At 40.8% G+C, this 27,825-nt stretch overlaps 1 protein-coding gene across 1 annotated transcript; it reads right to left on the reverse strand.

Moving 5' to 3' along the window:
• On the reverse strand, positions 1-27,764 carry LOC102108161 (tyrosine 3-monooxygenase-like). The gene is made up of 12 exons (XM_005527942.2): positions 27,570-27,764; positions 26,519-26,693; positions 24,508-24,596; positions 22,336-22,403; positions 21,111-21,161; positions 17,364-17,509; positions 12,703-12,838; positions 11,998-12,067; positions 10,247-10,303; positions 7,210-7,305; positions 1,751-1,884; positions 1-160 (listed from the first exon to the last, which is right to left on the reverse strand). Exons 1-12 carry the CDS (start codon positions 27,762-27,764, stop codon positions 1-3), a joined length of 1,377 nt encoding a protein of 458 aa, XP_005527999.2.
• Positions 27,765-27,825: the final 61 nt, after the last annotated feature.

Raw genomic sequence — 27,825 nt, forward strand, 5'->3', positions numbered from 1 at the left:
TTAAGAGAGGTTTTCAAGGGCCAAGCAGAAGTTTTTCAGTTCCTCTTTTATCTGGTGGAGTGCCCTCTTGACTTTCTGCGGTGAGTTCAAAACTTCTACGCTGCCAATGAAGGGGTCATAGTGCAGACCAAAAGGCTTCTTGATCTTCATTGCATAGCTCCTGTGGGGAGACAGGACAGAGCTTCCAGTTCAAAAGGCATTTCCTTAAGTGCAAAACCCACAGGACCTCATTTCTCAGGGTGTAGTCACAGCCTTACTGGGGAGCAGAGGATGCTGTGACACCTCCTCACTGCTTCTCCTGAGCCTTGCCTGGTGCAGCACATCCTGCCCACGGCTGAACCACTTGCAGCCCCAAAGATCTGCAGTGCCTCATCTCAGCCTGGCTGGCTGAGACCCGTCTGTGCTCTCACAGCTCTGCATTCACACAATTCAGAGTTATTACAACCACAAGCTGAGGAATGCAGGAGCACAGCATGTCTGCCGCCTTCACTTCCAAGAAATAACCTGGAGCAGCTCTTTCTGTGTAATATTCTAAAAACCTGTTGATACTAGGCATCATGGGCTATTTTTCTGTCTCTATTAAAAGAAAAAACATGACTGCTTGCCATTTTCAACAGTATTTCCATTAAGTACCCGCTGGTAGGAACCCCCTTTACTGATGTTGCCTTATGTTTTCCGTGCTGACAGATTCTTGTGCCTTCAGTTATTTTGAGCAGCCTTGGCTGTGCAACTGTCTTGGAAAAAAATATATGAAAAAGCTTCATGCCTGAGTGGTGTATTCCTTGTCCTCGTACGTTCTTTGCAGGTTTGCCTGAGTCAAATGCTTGGCAAGTCCTCTCTCTTCTGCCAGTGAGTTCTCACCCGCGCTTTTACACGTATTAAAAATTTAATGTGAGCATTCGGATTTAAGATGAGGAGCCTAATTAGCCGTGGTTATAGCCCCAGCAGACAGTGCTTCTGGGGAAGAGGTGGGGAGGGTAAGGAAAAGTCTGGCTCAGGTTCTCTTCCTCTAATAAATTCCTCATTTCAGCTCCTGCATGCTCCCCAGTAGCTCCACAACCAACATCCTGCCTCCAGCCAGAATTGGTCATGTTGTTCTAACTGTTGGAGATGAAGGCCAGAATTTAAACCCTGCTTACTTTAAAAAAAATAATAATAATAAAAACAAATAATAAAAACAAATCCTTACTGCACAACATCACATGGTTAAGGAAATGTGTTTAGAAACACCTCAAGCTAACTTGAAATAATGTTATTTGCAGACAGATACTTTGTAGGAATTAGATTGCCCCCTGAATGCTGATTCTGGATTCTTGTAAAGATATAATCAGAGGAGAAAGGCAGTCTTGTTTTTAAGCCCCCTGCTGATCCATGTTAATTCCAGCGACTGCCGTAAAATTTCCATGTGACCTTGGGTAAATCAGTTCTTCACGATCTGTTTGTATGGACTAGAACATAGGGTGGGATTGCACTCTTACAGTTCAGCTACAGAATTTACTTCAGAAGGTGCTAAAATGAAGCATTTTTAAAATGAAGCATGGGACAGGGCATAGCAAAAAGAAATTCTGAATTTTTGTGAACCTTTTCTGAGATACACAAGCTCTTGCTTAACTTTTCTTGTACAAAAGCCACTATGCAGATGCAGCAAGATAGCCTGGCATGGTTATTGCAATAGTAATAGATGCATTTGAGATTAAGGATTAACCCAGTGTGCCCCCACAATGAAGATACCCATAAACTCTTTACTTACCGAAGCTTGACCTTGGCATCTTGCAGATTTTCTGCTACAAAATAGACAGGCTGGAAGGCTTGATCCTGATAGGGGTGAACTGCAGCCACTTCTGGATCAAAAGGCTTGTACTCTGGATTGTTTGACAAAGCATACTTTGTAGCAGGAACAACACAGGTTGGAGCAGGTGAATGAACAGAGAAAGAATTAGTCCCTGCTGGGCTGTGAAATTCTCTTTGGTGAATAATTAGGGGTAATATAAAGTCCTGTTCCTTCATAGGTCAGAACTGTTTTTCATAATTAGCAGTTAATAAACCAAGTAATAAGTATTTAAGATTAAAAAAAAGAAAGAAAAAAGAAATATGTATTTCCTGTATTACAGTGATGTACAGCTGGATAGCACAGCTATGTTCTCAGACAGGGAGGGGAAAGTCTATGCCACCCCCCAAAATATAAATACCCAGAAAAAAAAAAAAAAAACATGCTGCTTTTTTTCAAGTAGTATCAGAGAAGTTTTGCAGACCTGTCTAGCATTACTTTAAAGTCCCCTAGCCCATGTCACAAATGCCATGCTTCCTGCTGCAACAAAGAACAGAAGACAGAATGCTTCTGGTATTTTATGCACAGCTCCCAGGTCAGTATAGCAGCCTAAAATCTTCCCTGAAGTCCAAGATATAAATAAACACCATACTGCATGTGCACGTTTGTATTTTTGAGCCCACAGAGGTTCTTCTATATGTTCTTCTCCAGTTCTTTTACATTGTCCCCCCCAGGAAAACAGGAGGCTTATAGAAGCCACTTCTGTCCACACTGCAGTCCATAAGTACATCTATATCATTTGTTTACATATACTGGAAATGCCCTTTAAACCAGCCACCAGTTTGGCACCTGCACAGAGTCCTGGGAAGGCAGCTCTGCTTAGGCTTAAAGCGAGTTCCCAAACACTTTGTCTGCCCCTGAAACCCAGGTGAGGTACTTTAAACCTAGCTCAGCCCCACTGACATTCAAACTGTATCACAGATGTGCCTAAAAGCTGGTTGGGCCTCCAGCTGGCCATGTTGGTGAAGTGTCCTGGGTACAAACCAAAAGGAAAAAGGAACGCATCCCATCAATGCCAAGACCCTTTTTTCCACCTTCAGACTGGACAGTGGGCCCTAGGGACAGTGTCACCTAGGGACAATCTTTTAGTACCCGCCCTTCTCTGAGATCTGCCTCTTTCCCTTTCTCTCCTCTTCCCCAGTCTTCAGAAGGCTCCCTTCACCATTTTATAATCCAAATGTCAGCTCTCAGAGTATTACTTGTAAATAACTGGTAAGAGTGGGTGATGCTGCTCAAGACTTTCAGTTCAGTCTGCTAGCTGGAAAAATTCAGACAGTACTCTTAAGCACATATTTAGACATTTCAATGAACTGGTGCAGAATTAAATACCAGGCTTTAAAGAAAACAAACCAAAAAAACCCAAAAAACCAAAACCCCCCAAGAATATATAAAAGACGGTGTTTTTCTTGCTCTTCATTTGCAGTGTGTAATTGAAGAGTAAACCTTGGATAGCACTCATACAATCTAAGATGGTTGGTGTACACAAACATGAGGCTGCTCTTAGAATCTTAGAAGCCCTGGGGAACTAATGGGAAAAGATTTCAGTAACTCAAAACCTGACAGGGGTCCCACTATACTGTCAGTGTTGAAGCAGAACTGAAATCCCATTGATTTCAGTGGAAGTTCAGCTTGAAACCGGATGGCCTTAAAGGCCTCTACAAGTTAAGTACTGGGTGTGCTGCAAGAAAAGCATATGTAGCACTGAGTGTTGCCAGAAGTGCGGTATGAGCCATAAGATTTTACAGTATGTAGGACAGAGTCCAGCTGAGTGTTAACAGAAGAAGCATTTGGGATAATGTAGAACAGCTGACAGAATATAGTGAAATAAACAGTGCAATACTGAGAGCTTTTGGGGAGGAATTCTTACAGTTCAGAGGAGGCAAGTTTGGCCAGCAGTCATACACCCATTACAACTGCTCACTTTAGACTCAGGGATGGTTATCCTTCTGATACTGAGCTGCTGTTACAAAATGCTTTGTTAGATAACAGGGGTTCAAGTGCAAGAGTGTGTCAAGCTCTTCCTCTCATCCTCTGTCTTTCCCTCAGATTATGCCCTGAGTTTGGGCAGGATCAACTCATCCACAGAAATTATCTACCTGAAGCTGGGCTCAAACTGGTAAGAGTGGGTGCTGTGGAGAGAAGGGAAATGTTTTGAAGATTTCATAGTCAGGATGTGGTTCCCTTGGTTACAGTCACACACCCACAGACAGGCAGTCCAGGCTGCAGTCCAGGGATGTTCCCAGGCTTCTTGCTGATGCTAAGTTCTCATATAACAAGCTGGATGACTGCTTCTTGCCCTCGCCTGCTGGTTAGTTGTTATCTTCTTGTAGCCAACCATCTAACCTCAGTAACTCATGCCCTTATCCCCTCCTTGGTGACTGAATCATTCTGCTACTCCTGGCCTAGAAGCCTTCAGGTACAAGGAAACCCCTCCCTTCTGTCTCCTTCAGCACATGACCTGCAGTGAGATTCCTACAACATTTGCTATATTCACTGCCAACAAAATGCCAAAACTTCACTGCCTGTGCCAAATATGTTGATCAGCTAAATGATAGGGAATCAAGTCTGGGAGGTCCATGCCGAAGTCGGTGTCTGGGCCCTCTGAGAAGACTGGCAGATAATTATTAGGTTGGATAATGGCTTTCTGCCGAGCAGCAGCAAAACCTATCTAGAGCAATAAACTGAAGTCTACCATGAGCTTCACTGTCTTCCAGTGTTCATCTTCTCTAACAGATCTGTCTAGACACTGCTTTATTTTAAAAAAATAAAAATCCCTTCTATGAAACAGGCACTGCACTACACATACTTTCTCTCTTCAGCTGTAAAAGAAGCAGCTGCCACAGGTTTGCAATTTGCTAACAAGTGCTTAGGCACTGAACCTCACCACTTTACCCACACTGCCAGCGCCTATACTGAAGTTAGAATTGGATGTTCAGGCAGACTAGAATGAATAAATGGAAATATTTCTATATTTCAGTTTTGTTCTCAGTAAAATTCAATGAGATGGAAACAGTCAGCTAAAGAAGGAAACTTCAGCACTTAAGTTCATGGATATAATTAACTGGTGTACAGCAAGTTTCAGGAGCTCAAGGTGAAGCTCACAGAACCACTAAGCCACTGTTCCAGAGGATGCACAGGGAGGAACTTGCAGAGCTCACAAGGGGATTCTGCTGGGTGCACAGCAGAACTGCTGGTTAACTGCTTGCCCATCTTCCAGCCTAGGTGCTGTAAGGTGAACATGCTGAAAGGGGGATAATCCTATTCATTACCTGTTGAATATAAATGCTATCACTTCTGCATGCATTTTCAGTAATATGATGGATAAACACAGAGGTAGACCCAACTTTATCAAAAGTTTATCCACGAGCTTTACCCAACAATTACCAGTGGTAAAAGTAATGACAAGAAACTGCCATTTATCAGCTCAGGAACAGTTAGGACTTCCACTCTCAGCCTCAGAGGTAGGGAGTTTGAGATTCACTTGTACTTTTTTATTGTATATAGCACAGTTTTGTGCACAAGCTGTCCTCACCTATGGTTTTAACCAAAAGCAGAAGAGCTTGTTGGTGTCTGAGGAAGAAAAGAGTGGAAACAGAGGAGAGAGTGTGCAAGTCTGGTGCACTTTACTCCAGACACCAAAAGGGAGCATTTCTGATCAGATTTTTACCTTCATTTGAGCCAAACTTAAACAGAAAAAGGGGGTAAACACATCAGATAGATTTTGTCTTGCATATTGCTATAAAAGCTACATAAATATCAGCAATATGATTACCTCTGCCCTTTATTATCCTGCTTAGCATGCAAATGAACTTGATTTAAAACCATAAAATATTAAGCCAGGCAGAGCAGAATAAATGTTGCCTTGATTTGTGCTTTGACTGGACATTTCTGGTTTTACTGGATAAACAAAAACAAGTTTACATTTCCTGTTTGTTGTCAGTGAATATAAGAAATACTGAAAGATTCCCAGATAAACAGTAGCTTCAGCAGTGCATAGTGTGGAGTTGATGAGCAATCAGGCCAAGATCAGGCTGCTATGTAGAAAGGAGGTGATGTTAGCTCCTCTAGAGGGCTAATGAACATCAGAGCTTTCAGCTTATCAAGAGAGGAAACCTCTCCACAGAGTTACCTCACAAAAATCTCAGAAATTGTAGGTGTTGTGAGGAAAGACAATGCTAAACTCAGCAAGTGGTAAAAGTGAAGGTTGATGTCTGGGAAGGTTCCCCTTTCTGTATATTGATTTCAGCTGCCCTTCTGGGGGGACTGCTACTTGAAATGCCTTGAGATACATCAAAATGTTGTTTTTTTCCCTCCTGTCAATTGACTGGGAAGTGAGTTGACCTGTACACAACTGGGAGAGTTTTGTAAAATGTTTATTGCCATGACAACCCAACTATCTCCAGTTCTGGGAGTCCAAGCTATGCTAATTCAGAAAAAATTCTGTGTGAATGTATCATGTATCTGGCTGTTAGGCTGCTGAGTTTATGTGTTAAGCTTAAAATATATCTCCCATGAAAAAAAAATAAAAAAAAGTTTTTGGTTTATAAAAATGCTTGTAAAGAGTAGTATATATTTTCCTTTGGCTCTTACCAATTAAAAAAAAGTCATCCAATATCTGCAAAGCTTGAAGCATTTGAGCCCTACTGATACCAGTTTAGGGTTTTTGCAATTAAAAAGTGATCACCTGCATCAGTGCTGTTCATAATTAAGGAGAAATCAGTATCTCTCCTATCAGCTGTTTGGTCAAAAGGAGGGGAATCCCATTTTCTGTAAAAGTGTACAAGTCCTCTTTCTACAGTCAATCTGCCTAAGCAAGGCTGTATGAAATCTGTGCTCGCAGATTTTGATCTACGTAAAACCAGAGCTGACATTAGTTTTGAAATGTATTTAGGAATGAAAATTACTAAAGCAATTTCTTTCTGTCAGTGTCCATGCTATTTCCAGTTTCTTTGCACTTCATTTGGTCCAGTCAATCAGTGCCTTTCTGGTTCATATGTGTGTGAATGCCAATAGCATGGACAAAATAGCCAAGCTCATAATAGGCATAATATTGCCCTCTAGTGAGTAATTCAGAAAGGAACATGAGTTTTGTGTCAAACTCAGCTGCATTACTACTGGCAGAAGCAGGAAGAAGTAAATCTAATACTTAATGGGATGGTTGCTTTCACTGCATTTTGTCTCCTTAGATGAAATACAGGTACAATACCACAGTAGCTTTCCACCTACTCAGTAGCTTCTGTGAAGGGAGAATTATTTCCTTGTCAAAGAAAAATTTGAATTTCAAATCGTATTAATTTTTGTAGAAAAACACAGTTTGCTTTTACCAGAGTTCAGGATAGTGGATTATAGGAATCTTTCAATACTATGCATTTGACACATACCATCAGCTCCCCATAAGATGAAAGCAGTCCTGCCCCATAAGCTTTGATCAATCCATTTTGCTTGCAGAGGCCAAACTCCACAGTGAACCAGTAAAGCTGGGAACAAGAGGAACTTGTGAAAAAAAGTCTGAAGAAGCAGGAATTTTTAAGCTTCTCATATTTCCTTTAATTTTCTTTTATCCTCATTCCTTAATATCTTTGTATCTTCAAATTTTATAGTTGCATACTTTAAGAAAATTATTTTTTCCTCTGAGCATATAACACACACTAAACATAACATGTATTTTTTCAAAACTTGTTGTCCCACTTGGTAAAAAATAATAAAATTTTGAATGATAATACATGGGTAAATAAAGTCATATCCTTTGCTTTCTTTGGAAGATGTTACAAATTACCCTGCAACTTCTTAGCCCAGAGTGTCACCATAGTCAGTGGAAGCTGACAGATTTCCACCCACAGCCCCCAGAAGGACAAGTAGATCCTGACAGAGGGTTCAAGACCTTTGGAAAGGTACTTGAAAGGAGAGTTTCCCTCCTTCTTTGTCTGTATGATCTCATTCAGAAGAATTGAAGAACGCTTTTTTCCATATTGTGCCAATTATATGTTAGTCATGCTCCAGCAGCAAACAAAGATACATTTCTCTGGGCTTTTCTTGTGATAAAAACATACTTAGGACCATACTTCCTTTATCTGCTGGACAACAGTGGGATGAAAGCAACTCTTGACTCTGCCAAACTCTTAGTGCTTCCCTTATTATAAAATCTGAGGAAATGGACAAGTCCTGGACACAGCCTGGTGTCCTGAGAAGCTGGATAGGCATTGAGCAAAGGGAAAACATGGTAAATACGGTAAATGAGGCATTTCAAGAATATGGCTTTTTTCACAACTCTTCAAGGTTCCTTTAGAGACACAGAGCACTTTTCTGCCTCATACACAGGGATAGAACTTGGCTTCATGGGTATGGAATCTTCAGGACCCTGCTTAAAGAACCATAGACAATTTGTAAAACTATGGGGAGCTCTGTATTATTCCATCTATTTTCATAAATTATCTTTCTTTCTCACACCCTCCCTCAAACACTTTTTCATTATGAGGACTTGGTTTCAGCCTTCAAATTTATCACTGAAGAAATAACATGCCATTTCCTTTTGCAGAATCCTGAGTTGCTTTCTCTACAGTTCAGCACATAATTATGTGTTTATATTCTGTTAATAATCTTGATTCTTATTATTTCACAGTGAAAAGTCTTTTGAGTATTTTCTCATTCTGCAGGAGGCTTTTTTGACTGCAAAATGAGACATTGGAGGAGGAGGAATTCTTTTTGGTGTTTCTTAAGATATCCTGTATTTGGCTTTTGGTTAGTGAGGTTCTTTTAAGCTCTCACTGTTTCAACAGAGTACAAAAAATGTATTAGTGGCACTCTGGATGACAAGGACACTGGCAGTTTCCCATCTGCATGGATCCACCTGCTTAGAGAAGTCAAGGGCCTGAATGAAATAATGGCATTTCAAAATTTGTCTTACAAATGTTTTAGACCATAGCAACAAAAAATTTTGTGGTTTTTTAAAGAAACTTCTAAGCTAGTTACCAAAATTATTTTTATGAAGAACAGAGAATTACAGGGACTTCCAGAGATAAACACAGAAATTGTGTTAGATTGTCATGTCAGGATAAATAATACAGTTCAGATTCTTCTCTATTTTCACTTCTTAGAAAAGGAACTCAGACTAGATTAGGTATATAAATTTTAAACATTTGAATACTGAGATTTTAATCCAGAATAGGTTTGCTGTTGAGAATACTTGAACGACACTTACAAAATTGTATTCTCACAGACCCTGAATGGCAGGGAACCCTTTAAAAAGGTGTCCTTGTTCTACCTCCCCAAATCCTAGATGATACAAAGTTTCAAACATGAGACCCATTATTCTACTGACTTTAACCCTATCTCTTGTCTAGGCCTATTCAGCTGGGGATCAGGAAGAGCTGCCTGCAGAAGAATGCTTTTTAAACCACAGGCCTTAACCCAATCTCACCACGACTTGGGGAATGATATAAAATGGCTCTCTAGGACTTTAGAATTTTTTTAAACCTAGAAAAGGCATGGATCTTAATCTTACTCTAGCCTCTCTAGACCCAGATAGTAGAAGAGGAAATGTGGACTGTCACTGCCACTGTCTCCTCACATCACCAGCCCAGGACCTGGATGAAGTTATAAAGGATTCAGCACTTGTAGCAATCTTCAAAAATAATGGTAGTCTTACTTAGTCCTAACCCAAGGGTGGATAAGTGCAGATGGATTTTAGGTGAGCCACAACCTCCTTCCTGAGTGGGACTGTGGATTGGGAACTTCAGGAGTGACATTCTCCTCTCATTCACTACCTGTACTAAATGAGTCTCACTTGGTGAGGGTACATCTCCTCTCCTCCTCTGAAAAAGTCATCAAGACTGGTAAATGGTTGCCATTATTGGAAGAAAACATCACCTGGCCTCCAGACAACTTTCAGAACAAGCTAAGATAGCAGTAATGGGCTGTACAAATTGTTTTGATGATTGCAGGCAGCCTAGTGACTCAGAACTCAGTGGCAGTACCTGCTCTCAAATTGCTTTTACGTGTTCACCTGTTTGGTGAGGTTAATGAATATGGGATGAACAAAATTCTGATGGTTTCCTGCACCTCGTGTAGGAGAAAATACAGGTATCCCACTGGATATCTAGTGTTTTAGGTGAATCTGGAATGTAAGTTGGGACCATCCTGTGCCTGAAATTGAAAAGACTCAGCTTAAGAAATATATTCTTATAAAATAAAGAAGTGTAAGCATTTCCTGATGGAATCACACCATTCTGAGCTCCCCAGAGGGATTCCAGTCCCTGCTCCAGCACCTTCCTAACCTATGGAGGAGAAGAGACAATCCTGCTGATGCTCCTGTTTCTGCAGTCAATCTGAGACACAAAAAGAGCCTTCCCTGCACAGCAAGGGATATGCAGTGAATCGTTTGGGGTTTGCCTCCAATATTAAACGGCCATCTGTACTTACTGTGGCCAGTTTCTCAATCTCCTCTTCAGATGATCCAAGAGAAGCCAGTCCAATATCCTAAAGCAAGTAAGCAAGCAGACAGTGTTACACTAGTGTGATTATTCAGCCCAAGGGAGAGAAAGAGGGGAAGGGGGAGGGCCACATCATTTCTAGCATGAATAGCATGAACTATTCATTGTTTTTGTCACCCAAAATGACCTTCCATGGCTTCCAGGATGCCTACCTCTCCCTGGCCCCCAGCTACATACCACTGGGAGCCACATTAGATGAGTGTTTAATCCTCAGTGTTCTCTGTGTAAAATTAACCATCTCTTGTCTTAATGCTGGACTATCTACACCAGGCAAAAATTTACAGGAGGGCATGAGAAGGAAGGACAGCAAAGGTGGGTTTTATCTTTGCCATTACCTTTCTGTCCCTCACTCTGACAGCCCTTATGAGAGGGTCAGATCTGTGCAGGGGTGATTCTGTTAGGGATCAGGGATGATCACTTTCATCTGTTCTCCCTGTTAAATGTTACTCTCACAATAGGAATCTGTAGATGTCTCTTCTTTGCTATCCCAGGAGCCATATCATGCAACAAACAAACAGAATTAGGGCATTTTCGCCATTCATCGTCTCATATTGAATGGAGTGAAAAAGAATGTTCATGGGGTGAATTTCAACTGTGAAAATACTTTCTGGGGACAAAAAAGTGAAGTGTGAAAATTCACTGAATGTGATCTCATGTTGTATAGTCTGTGTTATTGATAGGAAAAGAAGAAAATTGAAAGCTTTGAAGATGCTGTAATCTCTTTTTTCTAATGTGTCTCAAGTTCCAGCATCAAACTGAACTTGTTTCTTCCTGAATAAATTATGTATGACTAGGAAACTTAAAGTACTGCACTTCTGATTCTGTTAATAACCAATATTTATTAACAAAATGGTTACTGGCATGTGTTCAAGCTGATAAAACTGGAAACTACATCATATGAGGTGAAATGATTTTCTTTTAAAGATATTTTCTTCAGGGAGCTACATCATGTTGATACCTACATCATCTCTGATCTTATCATCAGTTTCCACACTGTCCACTGATTGATAAGCCTGGACAATGAGATATCTTCTTCCCCCTGCTATGGTTTTCAGGAATATTTGTAGTTCTGGAGTCTTTGATTACGAGAGGTCATTGAGTTCAGCTGGGTCTGACACTGGCTGCTCGTACTAAACAGCCCCTTATTGTACAAAGAAGCTCTGCTTGCTTTTTGGAGCCTCCTCACCAGTGTGAGCAATGCTGTGAGAATCTGGTGAGTTGTAAAGGGAAAAACAACTCTGATGAATGACATGGTGATGGACACAATTAAGGTCTGTTGTGAGACAAGAACGTACATCCAGAGACAGAACCAGCTTGGAGGCTCAGCAGCTGGTGCTGTGTAGGTTCATGTGCTGTAGGACAGGAAGCCAGGGGAGCTCGGTCAGCAGAGCTCAGACTCCAGCCCCACAGAGGCATCCTTCTCCAGAGTGACACAGCCCTCCCACAGAGAAGTCCCACAAGCTCTGCCTGCCCTTCCTTTCACACTGTGTCTGTAGGGAGCAGTGCTACCACTCCCTTGGAGGAAACCCAGGTTGCTGCTAGCCCACCACGCCTGGAGGTCGTGACTCAGGCACAATCCAGTCTTAGAACTGCATTTCATGGTGAGCTGTGTGTATTTGAGGCACCCTTGGCCTGCTGTCCAGAGCAGGTGGTTAAAGAGCCAGCAGAAAATGTTCTTACCTGTGAGAACTGGGCAAACTCCCTGTCAGCCAGCATGGGAACATGACCCAACAACTCATGGCAGCAATCTCTGGAAAATAAGTGACCTTCTTGTTTATTAAAGGCTTCCTTTCCTGCCTTTCATGAATTCCCTGTGAAGGACTTTAGCCAATAGACCCCAAAGGGAGCTGGTGTGAGTGCTGCTCCAGTGGCTGCCTCCACACCTCTCCTGGCTCTGCAAGGATCAGAGCATTCCCTTGGGCCACAGGCAGCCAGCTGCCCCCTGCCACCTTGTCTATTGTCTCCTTGGGATGGCATGGGCACTAAGCTTCTATGTCACAACATCTTTGAAAGGTCCCTGTTTTGTCCCAGCATACAACAAAAGCGTCTGTGTGAACTTGTAATTTCTCATGAAATATAATTGCTGCTGTCTGGCCAGCACTTACTGGGAGAGTTTCACAGCAGGAAATCAAACCCCAGCAGATGGTAACTGAAGGCAGGATGAAAAGATTAAACCAGATATTCTTCAGTCTTTTCCTTCCCCAGACAACTTTGCAAGAGACAGAGAACCACACCCTCTCATGCATGACTTCCCCTTCTAACTCTCCGGCTACCAGTTTCTCAAATTGTTTCATTCTGTGGACTTCTGGATGGAAGTCCAGGGCCAGTCCCTAGAGAATGATCCCAAACACAATCAGAAGGATCGAATTAGGGCATCAAACTTACGGTTCTGGGGAATGCATAGGAGAAGAGAAATGCCTTATATACTGTGTGCACGGAAAGACACGAAATGCCAGGCTGGCAAGGAAGTCACGAGCAGGCAGCAGTCCTGCAGCTGGTCTCAGCTGGAAACCTGTTCTCTCTGCAGAGGGAAGGGACACCAAATTCAACTGTTTCTAGGGTTAACTACACAGCACGTTTACCTTAGCTGAGTAGTTTCAGGGATCCTTCCTGCTCTGTTAGAATAGTTCCCTCCACCAGGCACCGCAGGCACACCTTGGCTTATCATTATTGATGTGCCCCTGTGCTGGTACAGGATCAGTTCCTGCAACATGGAATCACCCATCCATCCATCCTGTGTGTATTCACATAGCAATGGCCCGAGGTGTGGGGGTACTGCCCACCTCAGTGCCCATTTTTGCACATATACACACAATTAATCTGTGTTCCACATGACAGTGGTGTGTCTGAGGTCACACGTGGTCCTTACGATGAACCTGCATCGAGTTTCTTTTCTTTTTTTCCTTATTTTTTTCTTTTTTTTTACCATTTTCTTTGTCTAGAACTCACTCCACAGCCTCTCAGTGATGTGATCATAGGCGTTTTGCTTTGCACAAGTCCATGAAACAAGACAAAAGAATGCAACACTTTTGCACTGTGATTTCAGCTTGTACATCCAGTGTTACCCCAGAGCACCCTGAATTACCAAGGAAGGACTCTGAGACACAACCAAAAAAAAAAAAAAAAAACAAAAAACCAGTCTGGTGGTCAATAGAACTCAGACTACATTTCCATGGGAAACATGTTGGTGGTCTGTAAAGCTAAGAAAATTGAAAATCACTGCTTTCAAAGTGAGCCAATGATAATATTTTCAAAGTCCTATATTCAAAATGTGCTGCATTCTCAGTTCCCATAAATGACATCTCGTCTTCTTTAAAGCATAACACTGCATTTAAAAAAAAAAGTCAGAAATGGCTTTATTCTCAATTCTTTATCCATATTCTATTGTGTCATGAAGCCTATAACCTTTTCTTTCCACTTTTTTGTGTAAACAAACAAACAAACAAAAAATCCCACCCAGAAACTAAGCCATTTTCAAGTTTTGTTTTGATCTGCTTTTTCATGTTTCTTCCAGAATTTCTTGTCTTACTCTGTCGGGCTATCAGTATTTTTTCCATTAAAAAGCAAAACAAAACACCCAGAGAAAGAAAAAGAGAAAAAAATTCAAAAAAGTGACAAAATATATGAAGAAATATAGGAAAGAGAGGACAGCAAGGAGTGCTTCTTCCTGACATTGTGATGGACTAGATGGTGGGCATTTGTCACAGTTTCTTCTATTGCTCCACTCAAATTCAAAGGTAATTAGTACAGAACTGCCTCAAAAATGAACAATTAAAAAAAAAAAACCCTATGGAGATTATATATCTACCTTTATCTATTTTCTGATCCAGTCCAGAGGAATATAAAAATTTCAGAATCCGGTGAACTTTGGGCTGAATTCTGAGTGAAGTGAAAATTGCACTAGCTGAAAAATATATTGAAAACCAAGACCTTAGTAATTCAGTCTTGGAAGGACTATGAAAGAGTCTATGGGAATTTATATGGCTTTAGCATCCATGTTGGAGGAGAAGGAGGGAAAATGAAAATTACAGCTTGTGTTCCCTGAGATGTCCTTTTAAATAGAGGCCAGTGAATCAGACAGTCTGCTGATGGAACAGACTTGGCCAGTTGCCTCGAAAAGCCCTAGGAAAAAGTTATCTGCTGAAGGTAATATCTGCAAAATCTGAACTTCTAGTTCATGACTGCACAATAAAACCAGCAATCAGTAGAGAACTGGGGGTGTGGCTGGTTGGACCTGCTGCCCAAAGATCTGGGAAATCAAAGTGCATTGCAGAGAAGGTCTTGAGCAGTTGACCTAAAGTGATCTGCAAGGCTTAATTCTTGGCCTAAAACCCGGTGTATACAGGCAGCCTGTGCATTGTAGTGTGAGTTTGCTTGAGTTCACTGGCTGTAATTTCTTCCAGCTGTGGAGCACAATGACTGCTTAAATCCAAACATCTTTCCTAGAAAGAAAGATGTGCCTAGGTTCCTCTAGTTAACCCTTTAGAAAAACACTTGTCATGTGTAAACGATAGCACTGTTAACCTCTTCATTCCCTTTAAGTAATTAGGAAATATTCATGAAGTACAGTTCATTTCTCTTCAAACCAGCGTAATAGCTACTAACAGACAAATCTCATACTGAATCAAAAGGAATTGCTTTCTTATGTTCACAGATACTGCTAAGTTAAAGAGAAGATGGAAGTTTATCTGGCTGGTTTTAACACGATCACTTTCTTTCCAGGTTATCCCTGTCTCTCTGTGCCTCCTATTATTTTTTATTTTTTTTTTTATTTTATTATTTTTCAGAGCTGTACAAGATGAGGTTCAGAGTAGATATTCAGAAGCATTTCTTTACTGAGAGGGTGGTCAAACACTGGAAGAGGCTCCCTAGAGAATTGGAAATGACCAATTTTCAAAGCCTAACAGCATTTGAGAGGAGTTTGGACAATGCCCTTAACAACATGCTTTAACTTTTGGTCAGATTTTAGACCTTGCAGATGTTTCTGACTCAGACTGAGTTTGGGCCTTGCAATGATGTCAGTTTTCATGCTATTCTAGAAAGTATTCTGCATAGTGAAATGACCTTGTTAGAGGAAAGCAAGCCAAGATATCCATTCAAAGCCTAATATAATAGGACTAAAATTGTTTCCTCACACTTAATTGTGTCTAGCTCTTAACACAGCTCTTCTGAAAAAATTTTGTTTCGGTCATGCATAACCTGTAAGCTAAAATAATCCAATTTTAATCTGCAGTTTTATGAGGGTAGAACCACTGGTCCCAAGAACTATTCAACATTTTCCTTAGCTTTCCATTTCAGAATGGAATTAAATGTCTCTGAAATTCTTGATATTTATTCCCAGTTAGTTCATACAATTAGCTTATAGTAGACACCTTGTGTTTATAGTAAATGAGTTAAAACTCACAGAGGACATCTTTCCAAACATTATTGGCAGGTTTTTCAGAGCTGCTGTTTACTTTGTTTTGTTTTGTTTATGGCACAGAGAAAATTTAGAACCAGAGCCTGTCAAGGAAGTGAGCAGACTCCAGGCAATTAAATCTTGTCAACTAACAGAAGCAATACAAAAAGAATTATGGCAGGACAGTCTTACATTATCCTAAATTCTCCCACTTTGAAATCACCTGATTCACTTAAAGGATATGAATATCTGTGATAATCAAGTCAGAATCACAATTCCTAGAGCTCCCTGCTGTCAGCTACAGTGTAAATTAAATGAGATCAACTACTTCAAGAGAAAAAGTATTTATCAGCCCAGTTAATATAAGAGGGATATATATAGGGTTATTATAACACTATATATATATATAAAATATATTATATATATTATATATATATATATAATATGTATAATGTATAATATATAAAGTATAATGTATATATACACATACATATATATATATATATATAGGGTTATTATAAGAGTAAGATGGGTAGTTGAATAGAAGTGAGAATACATGAGAAGATACATAATGCCTACACAGAAAAATTCCCACAGCTGGGTGCAGTGGTGTTCATGGAAGATGATTTTCACATGGCCACCCTCCCTTCCCTTACATTAAATGTGCAATAAAAGCCTTGTCATCAAGTAGCTTTATCTTCATGAGAAAGGCCAAAGTCTTAGAAAACTTGATTTCCTGAGTATTTTATTTTGATACAATTTATTTAAATTTAAGCCATATTTTTCATTGATTATTTAATAAATAATAATAATTATTTATTATAATAATGTCCTCTCTCTGGCACATATTTTCACTGAGGAGGAGGCTTTAGAGATCACCTTTCTTTAGTAATTCTTGATAATCAGGTGGTTTACGGAAAGCACCTGACCTTGGGAATCCATGCAGCCTGTGGCTTCATAAAAATAATGCAGGCTCTCTTACTCTCCTGCTCCTTGCTAGTCATCCCCCAGCTAACAGGTCAGCCTAGCAAACCTGTGTGTCCTTTTTCTAAGGTCACCTCTTCGTGCCTCTAAGGACCAGCACCACAGCCCTCGTGCTCTCCTGTCAGCCACGAGGTAGGCACCAAAATGTTTGGTGTGACAAGTGCTGCGACGGAGACAGAAAGAAGCAGAGCTGTTTCAAGGCAACTGCTGATTGATAAGCAGGATCTCCTGGAAATCATTTTCTCTAGCACACATCCCCATTGTGCTTGGTGGATCAGGAAAAAAAGTGTACTTGAGAGGTACCAGGTACCTGTGTTTGGGTTTTATTGTCAGCATGGCTATCGAAGCATAAAACAGAGCCAAACCCATAGAAAGGCTGTGTGGAAGTGGTGCTGAGCAGGGTCTGCTGTGACTGTAGTGCTGCTAGTACTGGGATTAGCTGGTTAGTGCCACACCAGCTGCAGCCCCTCACAGAGCAGACACAAACTTGCAGCTTGGTCCCTGGATGTGCCTGGCATGAGCGTTCCATGTGACATCTCCCTGTGTGTGAGGGAACACTACAGCTCATCAGCTCTGCTCACCAGCCTGCTCCCTAGGAAATGGTTTGTGGTCCACAAACATATGCAGGGAGCCCTAGAATAAACCATGGTTTATAATGATTGACCTTTTAAAAACCTGGAGACGTCCTGAAGCTGAGGGATGTTATCCTCTCTGTAGCCACAGTGTTTCTCGAGCTGCTGGAAAGCATCCAGGTACTGTGTACAGGCGTGAGTAGGGTAAAGGCTCCTCAGCTTCCTGTAGACTTCTCTCCTGAAAATCAAAAACAGGACATCATGAGACACCTCAGTAAAACAGTGCTTATTTGTACCATCTACAGATCCACAGAGAGAGGTAAACCCCCAGCACACATCATGGTATAAGCTTGGGACACCTGGCACTTGAAAGCTGGTGCTGGCTGGATGTAGCAAACCATTACAGCTTTTTGTTCCACTTTTCCTTCAGAAGGTGTCCTTTAATGTTACAGAACTCTAATTCGGGGACAGAAGTGTTTCTTGATTAGGCACTTTCTTTCTAAGGGTGTTGGAGGCATCAGGGAAACCCCAGGGAGAGAGCTGAGTCTGGGATATTCTCTTGTTCAGTTTAAGAATGGAATGAATCAGGCATTCCCCTCCTTTATATGCTGGGGTACAACTTGAAATGCTGGTCCCTCCTTTTCCACCCTGAAGCCTAGCCTAGATTTGCCTCTTAAAACCTCTGGAAAAAGCACCTTTTCTGTTACTAAAGAGTAATGTCTGGACAGGTGAAGAGGTTGTATTTTTGCAATTCAAAATGCCTGGCATGGTCTATGTGTTTGAAAGATTTGCCAGCTTCTTGAAGAATTTATCCCAGTACACAAAAAGACACCAGCTGAAAATTATATATGTAACCTGATTTGGGCACAGACTTTAAGCTTCTCACAAACTTGATGGTGTTTGGATTTAGAGTTGTGGTTTGGAATATATTTAGCTGTTGCAAAATAAGCAAGTAGTAATAGGATGGCAAAGAACCTTATAGAAATGGATATTTTTGTTCAGACATGGCCCTAGGGTGTTAACAACTTTATAAACATTGTTTTATGAAAATTGAGATCATTCTTGGAAATGCTGGGTACGGGAAATGATCCTTCACTGGTTTTGTAATTTTTATTTTTATTTTTCACTATTATTATTATTATTATATTTATTCTCTTTTTTTGTGATGCTGTTGTTGCTATGGAGATGATAGCCAGTCCCTGGTAATGGCTCCTTATTTGTACGAATGTCTTCCACAGTGTGGGAGTAATGAACCAGAATGGAGCGGGGGAGGAAAACCTTAGGAGGAAAAAAAAGTTACAAGAACAGAGGGAAACAGTGGCTGCTGTCACTATTGCAAAAGCCACGGGAGACTGGGCCATTTCCATGGAGGAATTAGGAAAAAATGAGGAGGACTAGCATTCAAGTGTTGCCCTGGCTTATTTCCTCATAGAATACTACTGACTTCAGTGGGGCTGCGTGGGATTTGAACCGGGACAGGGTCCATGCCCAGACTGGAGCCTAGAGAGAGCAGGCTTGTTTACACTTCTGCACATATGTTCTCTTTTATCAAAGTGTCATTCTGCTGAGTGTCCAAACATTGGCTACCACAGAAATGCAAGCAGTCCCAGAGAGCGGTGATGAATTATCCAAAGCTAAGTGTTCCTCTAAGACAATCATCTAAGTACACTCTCCAAAGTCAAGAGAATAGCAGCTATGAAAGAACTGCTGGAAGCACACTTTATGAAATACTCTAGAAAGCAGCATCCTAAAAAAAGATGGAGCCAGATGCTTGAAAGACTTTAAAGGCATTCTAACCTCATTTTACGTAAATTTCCTTACTGTTCAGGAAAAAAAAAGAAAATGGCACAATTCAGTTTCATTAGGAAGATGTGACAGGTGCATCCCCATAATTTTCTGCTGAATTCTCCATTTTTTTTTACACAGCTTTTACCCATGTGGTATCTCTGACTACTTAGTTTCAGGGCCTTCCTTCCAAGAAGTTGTTTTGAAAACTAAAGCTCAGATCATCTGTACCCTCTGTTTTCTGAAAGTCATATTTCTTGGCTGGCTTGGTTCTCATTTTTACAACCATGTTGCTGCAAATTGAAGGCATCCAGCAACTCCTCAGAGTGACACCGAGGGAATTTAGTCCGTGCTGCAAATTTCCCCTGCAACTGCACAGTGCTCAGTTAAGTTGTGCTGTAGCAGCTGACCTCAGGGCACAGCCTCAGGGGGCTGTGATAACAGTTGGGAAGGCTAATTTTGGAAACAGCTTTACATAACAAGACAACCTGGGGTTGGCTCTTTAGGGAAATGGGAAGATACTCCTTTAAAAACCTATTCTGTTGCCATAATGGATCTAATTCTAGGTGGAGAAGAGCTGGAATGACGAAGGTTGGCCACAAAAGAGAAAAACAGGAAAGAACACAAAATTAAATTTTCTTAAATATGACATTCCCACACGACATCCCATGCCAAGATTGTTGGCTGGTGGTAGTAATCAAGAGCATGACACTGACCATCAATCTCTGACTATTGAAAGATGCTATAAAAACCTATTTGAGCTTAATAAAAATGTGTCCTCCTGGATGAGCTGGATGCAAGATTTTTATGTGGCCATGGATTTCTGTGGCACAGTAGATTCGATTTAAAATAAAGTAAGCATTGAAAGAGATGGGATGGCAGTGTGATTGAGGTTCTGGCATGAGACATCTACTTTTATGGATTTAAATCCCGGCATTGGAATAAACTTTGCATGCAATTTAGGGCAAAATACTTAAGTTCTAGTGTTTTCAGTTGCACAGCTAGAAAACGTGGTCTTCCTTCTTCCTTTCCCCCAGCTTTAGGCTTTCTTTCCATTTAAATTTCTGAACAAAGACTCTCTCTTATGTGCACGTGTGGCAGCACCTTGCACAGTCCCAGCACTCTGCTCTTACTTGAGACTTTTGGACATATTAATGCTTTGCAGTATCACACAAATGTGAAATTACTACTCCTTACTGATATGTTTTAAAGTTAGCGGGAGGCAGTGGAAACAGAGGGATTTGAAGTTAGAACTCTGCTCTCTTTCAAATCTGACACATACTTCATATAATGTTTAAAAAAATAATTTGAATTGAATTAATTTTGATTAATTAATTTGTGGGGTTTTGGGTGTTTTTTGGGGTTTTGGGATATTTTGGGATTTTTTTTTTTTGAGTGGCAGATCTTCAGGAGAAACAAAGCCCCAGTAAAACAATGCTGCACCCTTGCAAAAGTAACTTACCATCATTTTATATGATATCTAAGGCCCTTTTTACAGTGTAAATAATGTATGTTAGAAGGGTATTTAAAAATCTCCTCTACCTTCAGTTTGAGAAAATGATACATATTCATGTTAAAAGCAATGAATACTTGAAGGAGAGCAAGCAAGGCTCCTCTGTCCTGTGAATACTGAATTAGCCATATCCTCTGAGCAAATCTCTGTCCTGTGAGTGGGCATTTTCTCCTGGTAACACATTTGAAAATGTGGTATTTCTGCCAGCACCATAGCTATGGTGAATTAGAGATGAGTTAGAAGAAGTTATTCTATAGGGTCCAGGTATTTTCTGGTTTCTGGTATCCTGATGGGATCTGCAGGCAGGGAGGTAGTCAGGAAAATGCATTTTGCTCTAGGAATTGAATAGTTAAGACCAGCCCTGAGAATGGCTTTCTGCAAAACAAATGACCAAAAGATGACATTTAACCAAAGAGTAAAATGGGGGGGATGAATAATTTTTAAATTATTCATCAATTATTAAATTTTTAAAAGGTTATAGCTGTTTCACATGGCCAGTCTTTCCTGGGACTGCTATGGAATGAATAAATACCGAACTCACCAAGTTGCTGTTTCCTGTGCTGTGTACTCAATGTGAGGTAAAGGGTCTCCTCTGTAATGAAGAGAAGAAATATGACACGTCTCAAGATTTCAAGTTCAGTTTCCAAGTTATTTTGGTTTTTTTTTTTTGCCTGCACCATGAATTTTTGCCTCAATGAATATTAGAAACAGCAAAATAATAATTAAGGAACTGTCTATTTGTCTTGGTCGGCTCTAATGTGGGTGTTCTCTCTTCTGTTACAATGTGGGGAGGAAACAGAGGGCTGTGGAAGAACGGGAGCTGTGCTCTGGCTCACAGATGGAATAAGAGACATCCAGGCTCGCCATCACCTCTGCTGAAGGCAATCTAGAAAGCATCACACAGTGTGTGCCTGGAGGGGCCCTCCCTGGAGGATGTGATCAGCACAGTACCATCACTGGGAAGCTTTCATAAACCCAGGAGCAGAGAGCTCGCTGCCCAGGCGTTCGCTGCGTGGTTAGCACTGATTCTCTGATGGGTGGTCTTTTCTGCTCACTGCTGCTTCTTCTGTAGCTCTGAGTCAGTTCAGTTCTGCTCTTGGGCAGTTCTGAGCTGTGCTGACCCTCATACTTGATGGAAGAGAGAAAACTCTATTCAGAAGTCTCACTAAACTTTGGAGACTTCACCATGCAGTTGATAATCCACAACCAGTTGTACCTATACCTTTGATTTACCCTATCAGAAAGCAGTGTAGTTCTGGTGAAGGTTTACACATAAAGAAACATTTTCCATCACTTACACAAGAACTGAGAGCTTTTTACATTTTTAAGTAGTTAGTGTGCATGGACAGAAACATTTAAAAAAGCAAATAACAAAAATAATAAATCACTTTCGAAATCACATGTCGAAAATATGTTCATAAACATTGCTCTTCAACTTTCCTTGAAGAAGATTAGCCTCAGCTCAGGACTGGGTCCTTAAAGGAACTTGAAAACTGAAACAAAGGGTCATACTTCAATCACTTCTGCTAAAACAAAATCCAGCATTGGGTTGGGATATGTGAATGCAATCTTAAGATTTTTGTCATAAAATGTATTTGCTGTGTCACCACAAAAGTCTATTTCATATGGAGTGAAAGCTTTTGTGGCTGAAATTTGTTGTCTCAAAAGTGAAGATACATTGACAAAAATATCACATCTCTGACATTTCTTGCACATGGAAGCACACGAGGACCATTAAACTTTCCCTTCAGCAGCCTTGTACTTACGCTCTGTACTTAAAGGCCAGGTCGGCAAAGAATGCCCTCCGTTTGTTACACTCCAGGTCAGAGTATCCCTGGGTTAGAAAATAATTAGGAAAAAAAATGTTTTACATCATGAGAGGTCTGTGGGCATATGCAGAAATCATCAGAACCACCACTGGATCTGTGGGAAGTACAGGCTCCCCACCCAATTCTTGCTGCCCATTTATTATACATTGTGATAAAGAGAGACTCAGTGGTATCTATTTAAAGGGGAAGTTTGCCTACTGAAACCAGTGTTTTCTTTCTGCTCCTTCTGTGTCTGCCTGAATTTAAACTTCAAGCTGGCTTTGCCACCTATTGAATATGCATACAGACATGGAATCACATTCTTTTTAATTTTACATCGTTCATAAAAGGAATTAAAACTTAAATCTGGAGCTGTGTGGTAATATAACTCAGAAAACAGCGTTGATCAGCATCACTGTACAAGTATTTATTATCCTAAAATATTCAGAATTTACTGGAACCACTTTGCACACCAGAAGCCAAATCTGTCCCTTAGGTTTATTCACATAATTTTTAGTGTAGCAATAATACCAGTAACCCTGCAGTTGATGAGTGTTGTGTGCACGAATCTGAGGAAAGGTCTGGATCCCGAGAGCATGTTTATTTTGTCGTGTGCTGTGGATGACACGTTCATTCAGGTGCCACCCTTGCTTGTCAGTGGCTGTAATAAGTCCATGAAAAGCCCACGAAGAGCTGTTGGGCCAGGCTCACACAGATGCTGTGACATCCCAGCTTTGTCCCTGTGGTCTCTGTACCCACCTTCTGTGCTGCAGGAGCCCCCTGGGGGACCTGCAGCCAGTGACAAGGTAGCCCAGAAATTAGTGTCACAGTGACATCAGCTTGATTTTTTTGGCCAGTAAAGAACAAATGGAAAGTGTGGAGATAAATGGAAAGTGTGGAGATAAACAACCCAAAGGGTCTATTTGGTAGGAAATGTACATGCAAAATCTTTGCTGAGCTACCTGCAAACCAGCTTCTCTTGTGCTTTCCTCCAGCCCCTCCATTTTTGAGCTCTGCTCAGAAGCCTGGTAAATCAGCCCATGCTGTGCTCTCTCCTGCCACAGACAAGTGATGTGCAGTGCCAGAGGTAACTTGTTTTCTACTTGTTAGGTATTTCTAAATTGCTCTACATTCTTCAATTTAGATTTATCCCCACTCAATTCTCCAGTAACTCAGCACCACTGCTGCTTTTTCTCATCCTCTTCAGTGCTCACACCTTATACTTGGCAAAGGATGAGGGGAACTTAAGTTCAAATAATTCCCTATGTCTGTTCATTTATCTAATGAGAAACAGCCTAAGAGTTAGCTCAGGAAAATTACAAACACTTGGATGGTTTGTATCAGAAAGAAGTGAGGAAGAATTAAAGATGTCCTGGTCAAGGAGGATATGAAGCTCTCCTAGAGCACTATCGTTGAATCAGTGATTCTCAAAAAATAGAAGATAGACTTATAGACATGGAAAGGTCTATTTTGTATTACACAGGACTGTATGTAGCTCACAACAAAACAGGGTGTAGGTTAATGAAAGGGACTAAATAGAATTTAGACATGTAGAGGAGGGAACGACAAAAATGTTCTTGTAGGTTCTGTTGGCACACATCTACATCTTCACTGCATTTCTCAGAGCAAAGTATGCCTTCTTTTTTTATGTATCCCTTCTGTGTGATGCTTGACAGAATAAAACGCTTCTGTGACCTGCCTTGTCAAGTGAGTAAAAGCCCTTTGGAGTCCCTTTTGTGTCTGTGCCTAACTCACATATCATCTGTACTAAAGCTGGGAAACTTTGATGAGAAACGGGTGTTTGATTGTTTGTTTGTTCCCAGGACTTTGTGTTACTATCATCACTAGAGCAGGACTCCACAGTGCATTTTTCTTCCCCTCTCCTAGAGTTTGTGCTTAGGGCATGGCTAAGAGTGCACACATAAAGCTGTTACAGTAAAACCCTTCTTGTGGTCCATTCCTGCAGGGACTCACACAGTCCCCAATTCCACTGATGATGAGTTTTTATCTGCCCCTGTGCTTTCTTCCTCTTCTTTCATGAGTATTTTTTTACTCCTGAAGTTTCCCTTACAACAATCTCCCTACAGAGTTTGTCTTCTAAAGATGAAATAACAGTAATGTTAAACTTACTGGGTGACCATGGTCCAAACTGGGATCATATTTAGTGATCAGATGATGACACTTGTCCAGATCCTGAATTTTTCTGGGAAACCAGGGCACTGGAAAGAAAGCAGAGAGTTCAATGAGAGAAAATCAAATACATTTTAGAAGGCACAGAAAATAAAAGCTGTGCTAAAGATTACAAACTTACTTTTCGTCAATATTTAAGAATATTCATATCTACATGTTACCATAATTATCATGTATCTCAGTAGTTGACTTATTTCCTGACCAAATTGGCACATTACATGAAAAATTAGATAATTTTTTATTGACTTGAAATTGACTTGCTGTGAAAATCTCTCAGTTTTAATTAGTAGAAACAAATTCTAAAGGCAAAAATAATTATTTAGATTAAATATGCTTTCTGTTTGACACAGGACAGCAAATTTATTTCTACATTCTGGATTTAAGAATATATTTTGATCTTGTCTAAAAAGCAGTCTTACATTTTCATACCTTTAAAAGTGAAACAATATTTTAAAAGGAAAACATTAAATTTCTAAAATCTCTAGAAACCAAAGAGGTGAAAAGGAATCTTCAGGTTTTTTCCTTCTGAGTAATTTTTTTTACAACAACATTATTGTTCAGCTATAATTCCAAACAGCTTCGTTCTTATGAAGTGGGAAGCTTTTCCAGTGACTAAAATTAAAATAAAATGTGATCATTTTAATTTAAATGCCAGCATTTATGAGAAATTAATTAAAAAATAAATGCTGGAAAACCACAAAGTTGATATTGATTTCCAAGGTCAGACTGATGCTATAATCAGAATTCCTGTGTTACAACTCAGAAAGATCCATTTGGGGTCACCTTAATCTCATACTGGACAAGACATCAAACGTCTCTGTATGGAATGGTAAATGTAACTTTTGCTGTATTATATTACATCCAAGCACATCAAGTTTAGAGAGTACAAATCTAAAAATACCCACAGATGTTGGGGAAATTATAGGTTTTTCATACATTACAACCAATTCTGTGATAAGTAGGAAGAAATACCAGTCTGACAGATGCCTTATGTGCACCCAGAGCTTTTTTCCGAGCCTTTGTCTCTGGCTGTACCAGTGGTTCTGCATGCAAGGTACCCTTCCTGCAATCTATTGCCATATCCCCTCAAAACCTGTACCTGATCACAGCTGCCCCAATGTGTCCCCATACACATCTTGCCTATTCCCTACAGAAAAAAAAAACATATTAACACACCTTCTTTTAACAGGCCTTTGTTTTTATTGCAGTTCCAAATCCTGGCACATCTGAAACCTCTCAAATCCCAAGGAAATCCTAAAGAAATGCTTCTCCAGCTCCAAACCCCTCTTTGTGTCTCCAGTTTCCCTGATAATAGTGATGCCCTTTTGATATGCCCACAGTTCCTGAGAACAGTGGGAGAGCTGCCTCTCCCTGTTAGCCTGACAGTGAATTTCAAACACCCAAAGGTGCCCAAACAGAACTGTGCAAGTTAAAAGTGCTCTGGGAATATCTGTCTGTCCTTGTCAAGGGAGGGAAATCCCATGGCAATTCTGTATTCAGAGAACTCAGCCTGTGAGCTGGACCCTCAGCCTTCTCCTCTGTCATCCTCAGGACTGTATTAAAGGTCTCTAACAGCTGTATTCACCCATTCCTGCCTGAAAACAGGAAAAATACCTGTCTGTCTCTGTGTTTGTCTTGAAACTATCTGCACATCTTTCAGCACACAATCTTCCTGTCACTGAGGAGTTTTTAGTTCCTCCTCAGCTTTGTTCTGCTGCTGTATCCTTCTCACCTCCCTCTTTGCTGGAACACTTTTCACCTCAGTTCCACTGGCTGTGATGGAGTGCCTCTCTTTCTGCACCAATGGCAATGGAAAGCATCCATGCAGAGACAAACAATGAATGCACACTCACCGGCTTTCCAAATTGAATAATTATTATTGTGAAGCTGAAGCTAAAACTAAAAAAGTTAGTCCAAAAGAACTGCACTAAGAGATACATATATTTCTTACCTTTGTCTTCTCTGCTGGTTTTCACATCCTTTGCTACTCTCTTTAAGGAGGTGATAAGGATACCAACATCAGCGCTGTGAACTTCACATTCAACAAAAATGTCAAGATCATCCACAGAGTTCTTGGGCTTTTTGGCTCCACGGGTTTCAAAGTGATAGATTTGAGTTTCGAACACCTGCAAGAGCCAAGTGTTCATATGATGAAGCTTCTCCAAAGACTGAAAATCCAGGTAAGTCTAGATACATTTCTACAAAGTCTTTAAAAGATGACTGAGATATTAACTAGGAGAGCGTGTTAAGCAATGAAGCCAAATAAAGTCTGGTTTACAAAGAGCTAAAATGCAGACAGAGCTGAAGACTAAACACTATAGCATTGGGTAGAGAAAGAAGGAGATGAAAGATGAGATACTGTTGACTGTAGAATTTAATCTGTGCAGAAAGAGCAAATGAGTGGCTGGGTAACTTAAAACCCTGCCAGAATGAAAGCAGATCTATTGATGCAAAATAGCACCATAATCATTAAATAATTGCAAAAAATAAGTAACAAATACAATACTTTAGAGTTATTCATTTTCCCAGATAAGAGTGAGCACCTGGTAGGGGTACTTCAAGTGCCCAGGCTACATAATGCCCATGAGGTTCACAGCTCTTATAGTCTTTGTATCTCCTGCCAAATCCACTGGCTTCTAACATCCCCACAGTCTGAGTGCTTGAAATGCCAGCCACCACAACTGCTAGAAAGAAACAGCAGATTGGTATCTGCTCTAAACAGCCCTTGCATGAAATGGTGATTCTTCTGAAAGAAGATGCTGCCTCCCTCCAGAGCACTCTCCCTCTTTGCCATGAGACCAGAAAACCTCTCTGAGCAGCTGGAGCCGAACCAGGACAAGGAGACTTTCCTCAGGAGAAAGGGGGGAGGCAGCATGGGGTGTAAGTCAGGCAGGGAGCTGGAGAGGGGTGAGAGAAGGAGGAGAGATGCAGACTGAGAGACGTGAAGGCAGTAGGGACAGAAGAGAGGGCTCAGCAAAGGAAGGGGATATTGAAGTCTGTACCTCAAAGACTTGGGCTGCCTTAGAGAGCTCAATCTTCCTCACATTGCAGAGGGTGAGGGTCAGGATGAGAGAAGCTCTGTCATCCTCCCTGTTGGAGTCCAGGCTGCCTTGACTGTTCGATGACTCTGCACCGCACATCTCCTCCTTGTTGGCCTCTTCTTTTGGGCCTGACATCCCCACCAAATCAGTCTTCATTGGGAGATAGGGGAGTGGATTGCAATAGCCAGCTATTGAGTGGGGGGTGTGTGAGCAATGG

Source organism: Pseudopodoces humilis, chromosome 5 (genome assembly GCF_049639895.1).
Source record: "Pseudopodoces humilis isolate 2021_Gansu_Grassland_sample_001 chromosome 5, ASM4963989v1, whole genome shotgun sequence".
In the NCBI taxonomy this organism is placed as follows: domain Eukaryota; kingdom Metazoa; phylum Chordata; class Aves; order Passeriformes; family Paridae; genus Pseudopodoces; species Pseudopodoces humilis.

Bases quoted from the DNA above. Each gene is read 5' to 3' on its own strand.
- LOC102108161 (XM_005527942.2), bottom strand. From the start codon at position 27,764: ATGAAGACTGATTTGGTGGGGATGTCAGGCCCAAAAGAAGAGGCCAAC. The intron at 22,404-24,507 runs GTAAGTTTAACA...TTTCTAACCCAG, and splicing joins GTTTGGACCATGGTCACCCA to GGATACTCTGACCTGGAGTG. The intron at 17,510-21,110 runs GTGAGTTCGGTA...TTTGATTTTCAG, and splicing joins GCACAGGAAACAGCAACTTG to GAGAGAAGTCTACAGGAAGC.